Source organism: Tachypleus tridentatus, chromosome 8 (genome assembly GCF_004210375.1).
Source record: "Tachypleus tridentatus isolate NWPU-2018 chromosome 8, ASM421037v1, whole genome shotgun sequence".
Classification (NCBI taxonomy): Eukaryota; Metazoa; Arthropoda; class Merostomata; order Xiphosura; family Limulidae; genus Tachypleus; species Tachypleus tridentatus.
The window spans coordinates 56901943-56916401 of record NC_134832.1 but is presented as its reverse complement, the minus strand read 5'-3'; the positions used below and the strand labels follow the sequence as shown (position 1 = coordinate 56916401).

The following is a 14459-nucleotide window of genomic DNA, read 5'->3' as shown; positions in this document are numbered from 1 at the left end:
TAAATAGTGTTTAATTGTTATGTAAGAATAAGCTGAATATAATAGTTAATTCAAAATAAATCTTAAAATTGTGTTGTTAAATGTGTTGTATGTTCACTTTTCTTAACTGTTGTTTCCTGATTTGGAATGTAAATAGAAAAAGAAAACTTGTAAGTTCAATTATTTTATGAGATTCCTGAATTAATACTTAAAATAAACATAAATCTAAAGATTGTCGATTATATATGAGAACTCACACTTAAAGCATGCATTAGCAACAACATATCTATGAAACGTTTTAAACACAGACAATTGCATGGCCAACAGCATTTCCATAATTTTTTATGAAATATGAAATAAAAAGACTTTTTTTAAAAATTGCAGCAAATCACAGCTATGCGATTAACCTTTGACCTTTCTGAATGCAACACAGAATACAGCCAAATCATAAGAAAGTTAATCCTGGTAACACGTGTAAGAATCTTTAATAAATTACATAAATAGACAGAATTTGGATTGTAACAAACTTACTCATAATGTCCAGGTAGCCAGTAATACTGACCATAGGTTCGGTGTTAATTTGACACATGTAATAACCTTTGTCCTCTTCCTCTACTTTCTTGATGTGTAAAAACCACTGGCGAAAGTTATTGTTGCTGACTTTTATTCTGGTGTCCCGAGTAATCACATTCATGTCTATGGACAGTAGGGTTTGCGTGTCCATTTTTATCCAGGCCACCTACACAAGTTGTAACATAAGCGTCTTTCACTATGGTGTTCTTTCAATTAGATTCTACTAATAGTGCATTCAAATACCTTATTAAGATGAAAGTCATTAAACTCGCTCAATTGGATAATCGAATCTTATTGAATTGTGATTATTAAAAGCGAACCAAATAGCTGCTGTTGTTTCTTTTTCTAGATTCTTCTCTCTTCGTTTGGTTTCGTTTGTATTTCGCGCAAAGCATCACGAGGACTATCTGAACTCGCTCTCCCTAATTTCACAGTCAAAAGACTAGAGAGAAGGCAGCTAGTCATCATCACACACCGCCAACGACTGGGCTACTCTTAAACCAACGAATAGTGGGATTACGAGTCGAACGTCTTAACCCACCTGGCCATGCCGGGCCTAGGGTGGTGATGACTAGTCTTACACTGCTAAATTAGGGACGGCTAGCGCAGATAGCCCTCGAGTAGCTTTGCGCGAAATTCAAAAACAAACAAACATCACCACCAATCGTCAACTCTTGGATTAACCACAACATTATAATGCCCTCACGGTTAAAAGGGTCAGCATGTTTGGTGGGACAGGGATTCGAACCCGCTACCCTTTGTATAATGACTCTTTAACGTTACGACTATAATAAATAAATCTGAAATCCATAACATAAATAAAACACTATTTGGAGAAGGTCTAACTGATACAGCAACGTTTTCTATTTCTATTAATATCGTATTATTTAAATTGTGTTTGTTTATTTACTATAAATTTGGCACTTTAAGATTTTCTTCCAATTGTGATTTTCTTTGCAAACTCCAAAATTTCAGAACCATGCATTTGTTACGTTCTACCATCACCCTAATTCCTAAGAAAGAAAATTGGATAAAATTGCGGGTCAAATAATTTAACCGTAGTTTGGTTGAGAGATTACGAGTTATTTTTTTAGTGAGTTTCCTTCAATCAACTGTTAATGTGTGGTTTAATATATTGCTTTGGAAATTATTTTCTAGAAAAACAAATCTCCAAAGATATGAAAACTGACCTGAGTATTTGGTTATTTTTAGTTAAAAGTATGTGTTCGATTTTATGTAGAAAATTTTTGCAGTGTATGGCAAGAGGGAGAAAACCTTCTCTGATTGTTTATTTTTTTGTTTTGAATTTCGCGTAAAAGCCACTCGAGGGCTATCTGCGCTAGCCGTCCCTAATTTAGCAATGCAAGACTAGAAGGAAGGCAGCTAGTCATCACCACCCATCTCCAACTCTTGGGCTACTCTTTTACCAACGAATTGTGGGATTGACCGTCACATTATAACGCCCCCAGGGCTGATTAGGGCGATCATGTTTGGTGGAAGGGGGTTTGAACCCGCGACCCTCGGATTACGAGTCGAACGTCCCAACCCACCTGGCCATGCCAGGCCACCTTCTCTGGTCTTATTTCTTTTACTACGCATTGTTATTTCATCTTTTCATTTAATTTTTTTCAGGTTAATTCACTAATATAACAATTTTAAAACTTTTTCAACTACTAAAGAATAAATTCAAAACTCTCGGTACGAACTTTTATACTGTTCAGTGTTCTTACATATATCCAATGGGATCATCCATGGACTTGATCGGCACTGGAACTTCATCGAATAAACAAACAATAAAACTTGCGTCATTAGCAAAACAAAGAAATTTATAAAACGATAATTTGAATTTTTATGATGTATTGCAAAGGACTGGCAAGGATCTAATAATAGTTACAGTATTAGAAAGTTTATAATGCGTTTTCTAAATAAATTGTTACTGTAACGTGAAGAATAAGACAATATTATTTCTCTGACGTTCAGGTTATTTCTTCTCTTCCAGGAACGACAACCATGTACCTTTCATTTATTAAGTTTTTTTGTGTTTTTTTGCTTATAGTTGTTATTTTTTAATTCGAAATTACTTTCGAACAGACTATTATATGTTCTATTTAATTATTGAAAACTAAGGTTTTGAAATGCGTTCATTTCTTCTTAGCCCTACCTGTATGAGCTGTATTATGGATTGCCTGTCATCCATTTAGATTAGTTTTATGTCGATCTTAAGAGATGTATTTCATAAACGTGGTATACAATAAAAATCATAGTTCATAAGCTGGTTCGTGGCATCAATTCATCAATACCCGGAAAAGTGACATGAATGTAGAGAACTTTGGAAATAGAAGTTTAAAAATGAGAAAAGAATGGATAGTCCTAATGTTAATAAGCGATGCCTCTAAACACAGTTCAAAATTTAATCAGTTAGTACAATATCACATAGTGTTTCTCATTGTGCAACACATCCACTGGTATAGGTTTTAGTACTCTATCTATTGTGTAGTTGTTGTAAACATCAAAGTAAAGGAGTTACAGTGGGTTAAATAAAAAGTGTTAAAACAAGTGTCATAGCCACTATATGTTAAAGCATCCACAAGGAATGGCATAGTTAATTTGAGGTTAACGGTTAGCACCTGACTTGTTTGCGTTGACGACAACGTAATAAGTTTATTTAAATAAATGAAATAGCTTTAAAGTTGTATACCAAAGCTGGATATAATAACTGTGAAAAAAAAATCGAACCTACGGAGTTTTAAAGAACATATCACTATTCTGTCTCAAGTGCCTCTCATTGGAAACGTTCACCCTTGTGTTCCATACTTTTGTTCTCCCTAATACTAATAATACCCTGAAATGTTTGTTCTCCTATCAGTTTACCAATAAATTAACAACACAGGCCGATTAATATGGGTGCATTCAGACTTTGTCTTTCTTACAACTATTTGATGAAAGGATTTTTAAGATACAAATAAGGCAAATATGTCTCACTAGAATACTCCTGCATTACATTAGATGTCATAAAGAGATAAATAACCTTGAAAATTTGTGTGTATTTTTTGTAATATTTGGAAACATGATGTGATGAATAGATGTCAAAAGTTTTTAAATATTCCTTATTTGTTAATGGAATAATTTTTGTGAGATTTCGTTTGAATATTTTAAATTTTAACGATTACAAAGGCAAACAAAAGATCGTTTTTAAGCTAAACCATAAGATGCGATGTTTTCAATATTAACGTTCCATCAAAGACGAGTAATTGAAACAGATAAACTAAAGTAACAAATAAAGTGTACTTTGAAAAACTCAGGGGCTTTTCTTTTATATCTGTTCAGTATAGGTCCGGCATGGCCAAGCGTGTTAAGGCGTGCGACTCGTAATCTGAGGGTCGCGAGTTCGCATCCCGGTCGCACCAAACATGCTCGCCCTTTCAGCCCTGAGGGCGTTATAATGTGACGGTCAATCCTACTATTCGTTGGTAAAAGAGTATCCCAAGTATTGGCGGTGGGTGGTGATGACTAATTGCCTTCCTACTAGTTTTATCATGCTAAATTAGGGACGGCTAGCACAGATAGCCCTCGAATAGCTTTCTGCGAAATTCAAAAACCAAACAAACAAACTGTTCAGTATAACTAAATTTCGACTGACCAATAATCATGTTAATAAATCAATATCTTTCTGTTGCTAGTATCTATCGTGTTTGTATTATAGGTGTATAAGAAAAATAGCAGGAACAACAGTAAGACTGTCTTTACTTTAATGAACAATAGTAAGAGTTCCATTATTTGGGGGAACAATAGAAGAGTGTTATTATTTTGGGGAACAATAGTAAGAGTATCGTTAATTTGGGAAACAATAATAAGAGTGCCATTATTTGGGGGAACAATAGTAAGAGTTCCATTATTTTGGGGAACAATAGTAAGAGTGTCATTATTTTGGGAAACAATAGTAGGAGTGTTATTATTTTGGAGAACAATAGTAAGAGTATCGTTTTTTGGAGAACAATAATAGGAGTGTTATTATTTTGGGGAACAATAATAGGAGTGTTATTATTTTTGGGAACAATAATAGGAGTATTATTATTTTCGGCAAGAATAGTAAGAGTGTCATTATTTTGGGGAACAATAGTAAGAGTATCATTTCTTTGGAGAACAATAATAAGAGTTCCATTATTTTGGGGAACAACAATAAGAGTATCATTAGTTTGGAGAACAATAGTAAGAGTTCCATTATTTTGGGGAACAATAGCAAGAGTGTTATTATTTTTAAACAATGTTACTTCTATATATTTTGGTCACTTTTAAATCACTCACCATGAGTGACATTTCCAGAGAGAAATATTATTAAAGCAGTTCAGTAAAATTCTGATATAATGAATCTCATATTAACAACGGCGGATATACGTCATTTTTAATGAAGGTCGTTTTTCCAACTGATATTTTGAAATTAGAGACGCTCAATCGACCGCAGAAAATGATGAGGTAAAAACATTTAATGATGGTATATTACTACATGTTGTAGACACGGATAAGTAAATCAGACAGTCTCACATACTGTTACATCAAGAAAAATATGTATAGCTGGAACGTTCCATTTCGCCAACAAGGATATCAAAATATAAACACAAAAGAGAGTTTGTTTGTTTTTCAATTACGAGCAAAATTAACGAGAGCTATCTGCGCTAGCCGTCCCTAATTTAGCAGTGTAAGACTAGAATCAAAGCAGCTAGTCATCACCACTTCCCGCCAACAACGGCTAGTAAAGAGGTCTCGAGACACAACGTATATGATTATGCCCAAATATAAGTTTAATAGACACCTCTTAAAAAATAATACGATGGTTTCATAAAGCAGCATTTTACAAATATAAAGAAATAAGATTAAGATATATTAACTTACTTATCCTGTAGCACCGGGTTTTTAGTGCTCCAATCCATTCCAATTTAATTTCAAACATTCTTCATTACTCTGCAAATCAAACTTGCTTCTTTCAAAGGATCTTTCCTTTATTAAACGTTGCAGACGTTCGTTTAAGATCCAATTCTTTCATCCTTCCTGAAGCTACGAACTCAACAACATAATGAATTCGTTCGAAACTGGAGTTTAAGTGTAGAGCCTGGTCGTATACGTATAATAGTATAGTTGTTTAGTGTTTTTGTTTTACTTTTTCCTTTGCGAGAAAGGTTAGTGTTTTCAATTCACTGTGTGACAAGAAAAATTTACTATTCTTTTCAATGTATCTAAGTGCTACCCTGTAGGATAAACATTATCCTGTCCCTTTTTGTTTTATTTCTTTATCCTGAGTTCTAGTTTCAAGCATACAAAATGGTTATATGAAAATAACATTATAATAAAATCTAAATTTTTTTAAAATAAACCAGTTAGATTATTGTACTGGAAAATATGTTTAGTTAATCAGAGTTATTGTAGAAAATTAAATAGAATATTTCTTTGTTTTCTATTGGACTACGGCCATCCACAATAATATATACAAGTGTAGACCACTGGTTGGATTGTAAATATAATAACAGGGTATTTTGCTACGAATGACGAGCATTTGTGGTGACGGGAGTCGAGCCCAAAACCTACAGATGGCAAGTCGAGCGTCTATTCCAGGTCTAGTTAATAAAAAGGAAAATTAGTTCTCATCGGTTATTTAACTCTAATCCTGCCAGCCCAGCATGGTCAGGTGGTTAAGGAACTCGACCTGATTGTTGATAGACTGAATTGATTTATGTTATTTTTGTGGACCCACTTTAAAAAAAAAATGCTTTTCTTCACAATAGATAGTTTTACTACACCTGTTCTTTTCTTCCCTATATAGTAAAACCAGCGGCACAGCGGTATATCTGCGGACTTACAACGCTAGAAACCGGGTTTCAATACCTGTCATGGGCAGAACACAGACAGCAAGTTGTGCAGCTTTGTTCTTAACTACATACAAACAAGCAAACAGTAAACCCATATAAAGATAAAATTCTAAAAAAAGAACTACTTTACCTCACAAAACACATTTCGAAATTGGTGAAGTTATATGTCCACTGAAATACACTTAGAAACACATTCAGTCTAATGTGTTTCAAATACGTAGAGTAATATTTAATACATATGAATTATTACAGTTTTATTAATTATTTTGCAAGTAATATATTTTGTTGCTGTTTAAGAGTGTGGGTTACAGATTTATATCTTTGTCTTATTTAATCGTAAGTTATATTTTAGCTAAATAAGCACCTCAGTCACTTTTTTTATTTCTTAATTACAGTGGGGCGTACGTTACATATTTGTGGAGACACTTTTCCTTCGAGCTGTCCACTTCTGAGTATATTAAATACGAAATCGTTTGACATTAATTACACTAATAAGATGCTTACATGTCATGAAACAGAATAAGATGTCATCATTAGTAGAGACTTTCTACTGACGTTAGCAGCAATTTTTAAAAACAACGTTCCGGGTTCCACGAAAGTATCACATATTTTACCGACCATCCAGCTCGTTCTGATGACCAAGATTACGCACTATTGGCCGGCACTGCAATTTTAGTTGTAACAAGCTCATTTGAAGGACGGGAAAATCAATTTCAGAGCTTGACAAACTTTTTTCCAGATTCTCCAGAGTCGTCTTCCAAGGCACATTAAGCAAGTCAATGGTCTAAGCTACCGTCAGAGTTATACAGAAGGATGTGTCAGATGTGTGTGTAGTCAAGATGCATTGCTGTGATCCAACGTTCTTGTACCATCTCAAGAAAACAACGGTATAGCTTAAAGCTTGCGATATTTCAACAAATATTTGTTCGTTGTTTTTTTTAACGACATCAGGATCGTGGTCAGATGCATTGCAATTTATTTCCGGTTCTTGAAATGGGTCTTCGGATTTACAACGCTAAAATCACGGGTTAGATTCCCCCTCGGTGGACACAGCAGAGAGTCTCACGTGGCTTTGAAAAAGGAAAAACACAGACACACTCTTGAAATGGATAAATTATTCTCGTTTACAATCACAACCTTCATGTATGGATGAGAGGATTACTCCTAGACGGTTTGGTTGTTTGCTCCAAAGACTGTTGTTGTCATAAGACATAAGGTCTTCGCTGTGAAGAGCATTGAATATTCCATTCCTCGAAATGTTATGTCTTTGCTCGTATATCATTTAAAAGTCTCGCTCTATTAATGTTGTTTTTGAAAGTGATTTTTTTTTAATAGTCTAACCATAAATTCATCTGTAGTAGAACTGAATTATCGAACGTTTGGTATTTCAGAAGAAACAACCGCTTTATCTTTGCCTAAGCATATCGTTCAAATAAGTTCCAATTTGCCAATCATTTCAACTGGACATCTGATGTCATCTTTCTTTCTAGACTCATTGTTTGGGTTACATCTTCCTCATTACCTCTTTCTCTTTGATTTGTTTGAGTTGTGATGAATAAACTAGAAGGTTTATTCATAGGAAGGGCAGGGTTACTCTGGTGACGTTCGTCCTTATTTAGAAACAAATTAAGTAATATTTATATTCGAAATAAAATATGTTTATTTCATCATCACAGTACAGCTAAGTCACTAATGAAGTTCGTTTAGTAACCTTGTCTCAGCTTATCTGGTGCTTTCAATTCTTTAAGGTACGAATCGCGTTATATTGAAGTAAGGTATTTGCTGCCATCTTACCTTATAGATTCCCAGGTTTTCCACGTGACATTCTAAAACTGCATCTCGTCCGATGGCAATACTAATGTTAGGTACAGGTCCGGCGAAGTCGGGAGATAGAATCAGTCCTGTTAAAACAGTTATCAACTCATCAGTTATTTTTATTTATTATATTAGTGGATAGTAAAAGTACAGTCAAACCACATGTGGTTTTTGAGTGTGTTTTTTATTATAGTTTCCTTCATAAACTACAGTGGGGGTTGAGAAAATTTCTTAAAAACTTATAATTTATATAGTTTTTATTTTATTTCGAGTAAAGCCACACGAGGGCTCTCTGCGCTAACGGTCCCTAATTTAGCATGGTAAGACTAGTGGGAAGGCAACTAGTCATCACCAATCATCGCCAACTCTTGGGCTACTCTTTCACCAACGAATAGTGGGATTGACCGTCACATTATGACGCCCCCACGGCTGAAAGGGCGAGCATGTTTGGTGTGACGAGGATTCGAACCCGCGACCCTCGGATTACGAGTCGAGTACCTTACCCACCTGGCCATGCCGAGGCCTGTGTATATAATATATGCTATTTTCAAGACTTGATAAACGCTTACCATAAACGATATCTCAGCGACAGGGTATAGATTTTAAAAATAAGTCTGATACAACAATTCGAAATGTATTAGAGTTTCTCAAAGACGTAACAAATATCATAATACGAAGGAGGTGAGACAAACAAACAATTCCGTAAGCTGATAACCACTCAGAATAATTATTTTTTCTTTGTTAAATTTCGAGCAAAGTTATTCAAGAGCCATCTGCCGTTCCTAATTTTGAAATAATAAACTAAATGAAAAACAGAACCTACCACCACCATTTACCGCCAAATTTTGAACTATTTTAATCGAATATTGAGGCTGATCGCCACATTATAACGCTCCCAAGGCTTAACTACTACGCCATGTTAGGCAGAGAAAAATTATAAGGACAAAAAAAATATATTTCCGCGGTAAAAATCTGAGTTCGAAGCCTACGATGAGTACAGTGCAGTTAGCCCATTATTTAGATTTGCAGTTGTACAAAAAATTTATTTATAAAATCCACGAATTATTTATAAATAGAAGGATGAAATTGTGTATAAGAAGTATTCTATGTGGCTTGGAAGGGAACTATTTACAGCGGACGGATACCAGTTGAAAACTTCTACTCGCTATGTGTAGACTACTGTAGGTTAGTAGATGCTGCTAATGAAAGTAAAAACTGATAACAAAAGGCTTCTGATAATGTTTAGAGAGTGAATTTATTCTTTTACTTCCAATAAACTATGTGGAAGACAAGTATTTGTTATCCTAAAGAAAAAAAAGAATAATTGCTTTGAATCATTAATACTTCAGGACTCATGTTAAATTTCTCACAAAATGTATGAATACCACTGAACTAACTTCGTTTCATATTTTGTTCACGCGATGGCAGTCATCTGGAAAATAGTTTTGTTTTGTTTCTATAATTTCACCAATTTAAAAAAGTAATAAGTTGTTTACGTGAAATTTCTCACAAGGTGTCTGAACATTGTTTAACCAATCTCAGTTCATGTCTAGAAAGGAAATCACGGTTATTTGAAAAAGTCCCTTAAATTTTCAACCACTTAAAAAAGTAATAAATCGTTTAGAAATAATTGGTAATACAGTAAAAAAAATTCTTGTTTATTAGAAAGTGTATTAGTAACTATCTATCTCATACGTATATAGTTTTTGTTTTTGGTTTTTCCTTACAATAAATGCTTCTTGGTGACTCACCGGTAAGGTTGGAGACTTATAATGTTAATAGCCAGATTTCAATCCCTGCTGTGAGGATAGATTTGCGTTTAAACAAAAACAGGGTTTTAATAATCTTTAGGTTTGATGTTTTGATTCAGAAATGTATGTAGATTGTAGGTTACTTTAGCTGTATTTGCTGTTAACAACATGTTACAAAATGGGGCTCAGCCATACAAATGTTGTATTTAAAGTATCTAAAAGTGCTGCACATTTTAGTTTTATTTCACACATGCGATAAAATTCAATAGTAACATTTATGCATAGAACATGGAAACTATATAATTGTTAAATGATGTGAGGTAAAACATATGAAGGACGTTATATTCAATATCCAGTAAACCAGTTTAACGGCAATTTTAACATATTTACACATTAATCAAAATATGTATTTGTAGGTAAAATACCACGTGGACTTTCATAAGTTCGATTTATTCTGTAGAGGAAATACTTTGATTTTTAAATATATACATACCTTGAAATTGATTTTATGACTCAGAACGTTTTTATTTATTTTAACGAATTTTATTAATTATTTCACAGTAACGTATATTACAGGGTGTCATTACAATCACCTGACAATAATTAACATACCATAGAACTAAAGGACAGTACCGTTGTTGTACCACCTGACAATAATTCACGTACTGTAGAACTCGAGGACAGTACCGCTGTTGTATCACATGACAATAATTCACGTACCATAGAACTCAAGGACAAGAGCGCTGTTGTAACACTTAATATATCTCCTGAAACTCACAGCAAAATTACACATAACTTCAACTTACTGTTGTTGCTGGTTTTGTGTTGTAGCAACTACTAAATTAAACATATCAAGAGGTTGTCGCAAGGAGTCTGGGGGGATATGTCATTGTTTGCCTTGTAAATTCACTTGTGTAAAAAGCATTATATCTCATAACTTAAACATATAGCTCTTTTATAAACATGCTGCGTGCACAGTAAACCATATTATTTCTCTCTTTCTTTCTTCTCACATCTAATCTACTGGTAACATATTATACGTCACAGTATTTGTAATTCATTTTCGTCAGCTACTCCATATTTAATACGATACCGAATCCCATGGCTATAGTTAAAAAGCAAAAGTTATGTGCGATAGTCCATCCTCAAGGGAAAAACGATATATTGTCATCCTTTCACAGACACCTAGCTAAATAGACACTTCTTGCAATACTGCAGAAAATGTATCCCGCCAGAAACACCTGGAAAACCACAGATGTGCAGTTAGTTCAAGGTTTACCTGTTGGACGTGATTTGATATGGATCCGTCAACCAAGAACTTTAAGACAAACATTTTTATTATCAGTTATTGAGGGGCTCTCGAGAAACAGAGAAGGAAATGTTTTAGATTTGACGTGAAAAGAATTTTATTGAAAACAAGTTGGTCTCTATAGACGTCATTTTAATATTTTTACTGTTAATGTTAATTGTAATTAGGTCTTGTATTATGAATGTGGTAAAAATGTAAGGATAGATAAATCTATCAAGGGAATTCATATATATGTATATAAAATAAGAACTTTCTTCGTTCTAGTCCACTTTATGTTACAAACAACCGTTATCGGAGCAGGACATTTCTCCATAAAGATATGTTTAGTTAATTATTTGTAAGCTTCGTTTCGTATAACCAGATGCACCAGCGATTAGGAGCCTTTACCACGGTTACAAACGTTTCTCTGTAGAAATCTGTTTAGTCAGTTCTTTGTAAGCGAGGCCCGGCATGGCCAAGCGTGTTAAGGCGTGGGACTCGTAATTTGAGGGTCGCTGGTTCGCATCCCCGTCGCGCCAAACATGCTCGCCCTTTCAGCCGTGGGGGGGTTATAATGTGACGGTCAATCCCACTATTCGTTGGTAAAAAAGTACCCCAAGAGTTGGTGGTGGGTGGTGATGAGTAGCTGCCTTCCCTCTAGTCTTACACTGCTAAATTAGGGACGGCTAACACAGATAGCTCTCGAGTAGCTTTGTGCGAAATTCCAAAAACAAACAAACAAACAATCTTTATAAGCGACAAGGAGGATTGGGAGTCATTAGCGTGGTAATATAAGGTTGGACATCATTAGCGTCGTAATATAAGGTTGGACATCATTAGCATGGTAATACAAAGTTGGACATCATTAGCGTGGTAATATAAGGTTGGACAAATATATTCTGAGAGCAAGATCACACACACATAAGGTGCAATGAATTCCAAGAAAAAAAGACCCCAAAACTCGAGCGCTTTGACTAATTGTTTATTTTTCGTTAGGAGAATAAACGGTGAGGATTAGTGAGTGTATTTGATATATAGGTGCAGATGTGATTAATGAATGCAGTGAAATATATAGGTACAGATGTAATTAGTGAGTGTAATTTGATATATAGGTGTAGATGTGATTAATGAGTGCAGTGTAATATATAGGTACCGATGTAATTAGTGAGTGTAATTTGATATATAGGTGTAGATGTGATTAATGAATGCAGTGAAATATATAGGTACAGATGTAATTAGTGAGTGTAATTTGATATATAGGTGTAGATGTGATTAATGAGTGCAGTGTAATATATAGGTACCGATGTAATTAGTGAGTGTAATTTGATATATAGGTGTAGATGTGATTAATGAGTGCAGTGTAATATATAGGTACCGATGTAATTAGTGAGTGTAATTTGATATATAGGTGTAGATGTGATTAATGAGTGCAGTGTAATATATAGGTACCGATGTAATTAGTGAGTGTAATTTAATATGTAGGTGTAATTGATGAGTGCAATGTAATTTGATATATGGGTGTAAATGTGTAACCAGGGAACAAAGGTCGTAATACACAAGGGGCGATCTGTGCTTTGCCCACCACTAGCGATATATGTTCGCAGACATACCGTGGTGCCATTTGAGGAATGGAGATGAATAAGAAATAAGTTTACGGATTTTTAACGCGAAAATTCGGGGTTCGACTCCCGGAAATTAAAAAATAGGTCAGACAGCATATTGTGTAGTTTGAGCTTGCGATGTAAAACTCAATAATTATTCAAAAGTTTATTTTCAACTTCCTGTAAAAGTACAATATCTTGTATTACATAAACTGTAAGGAAGAAAAAATATGAAAATGAAATGGTCGACAGATCACAACAATAAATCTTATGTGGAAAAACATTGAAACCCCATAATACGTTTCAGAGTATGAGGAATTATTTACAGTTATCAAATAATAATCCATAACGCATAATTGATCTTATTTATTATGAACATAAAGAACCCCTTATTATTTATTACATCAACGTTTTCTACATGTATTGGCTCAAGGGCGTTTACTTATGGCTTAAGTATATAATCTGTAAGTTTTTAGCGTGTAAAAAACAACATGATTTAAGAAAATATTTCTTTAACATATCATTTTTGTAAGAATCTTTTAACAAACATAAATTAACAACAAAATGCCGTGTTTACATTTTGTGAAGTAATTCCTCTAGGCTTAGCTTCGCCACTCAATTTACTTTAAATAGTAGAGATTCCAGTCCAGATTATGGTAGATATGAAAAGTGAGCATGGTGGAACTGAGAAACAAAGAAAAACTTTAATTTTTGAATGCATAATTGGATCATTAACATATCAAATATGTATCATAATGAGATTAAATATCAGGTACACAGAAGTTGGTTATTTGCTGTTAGCCGACGACAGGGACCAGCATGGCGTAGTATGTTAAATCGTTCGACTAGTAATTCGAGGGTCACGGGTTCGAATCCCAGTTGCACCAAACATGCTCGCCCTTTCAGACGTGGTGGCGTTATAATGTGACGGTCAATCACACTATTCGTTGATAAAAGAGTAGCTCAAGAGTTGGCGGTGGGTGGGGATAACTAGCAGCCTTCCCTCTAGTCTTACACTGCTAAATTAGGGACGACTAGAACAGATAGCCCTCGAGTAGCTTTGCGCGAAATTCAAAACAAATCTTTCGAATGCAAACACAACAAGCAGTGCCATAATTATTTTTTTATTTATTCTATATGTAACATACGTATAATACCATAATGTCATGATATTATTCACACGTATGCGTTAACTTAGGTTACTATTACGTGATGCATTCAAAATGCGTGTAAAACTGCATAAATCTTATCTCCTATTGTGTTTGAATATTTATCATAAGCAATTTCATTGTTCATGAAACTAAAGCAACAATAGCATAACACGTGCAAGTTATATATCGTAACCCAATGGTCGCGAGTTTGAATCCTCATCACACCAAACATACTCACCTTTTCAGCCGTGAGGGCGTTATAATATGACAGTATTTTTCTGTATATTTTTAGATATTACAAAGCTTGCTCTGCATAGCCAAGTGATTAAGAGACTCGACCCGTAATCCGAAGGTCAAGGGTTTTAATTGCTGTCACACCAAGCATGCTCGCCCTTTCAGCCATGAGGGCGTAATAAAGTTACGATAAATCCCAGTATTCG

At 34.5% G+C, this 14459-nt stretch overlaps 1 protein-coding gene across 1 annotated transcript in view; it reads right to left on the bottom strand.

Moving 5' to 3' along the window:
• The window catches only part of LOC143222438 (lachesin-like), a 71669-nt gene that overhangs the window by 19492 nt on the left and 37718 nt on the right, over positions 1 to 14459 (bottom strand). The window contains exons 2-3 of the mRNA XM_076448963.1: positions 8208 to 8314; positions 511 to 718 (exon numbers count right to left, since the gene is read on the bottom strand). Coding sequence (XP_076305078.1) covers positions 511 to 718; positions 8208 to 8314 — 315 coding nt within the window. The remainder of the gene's footprint in view (positions 1 to 510; positions 719 to 8207; positions 8315 to 14459) is intronic.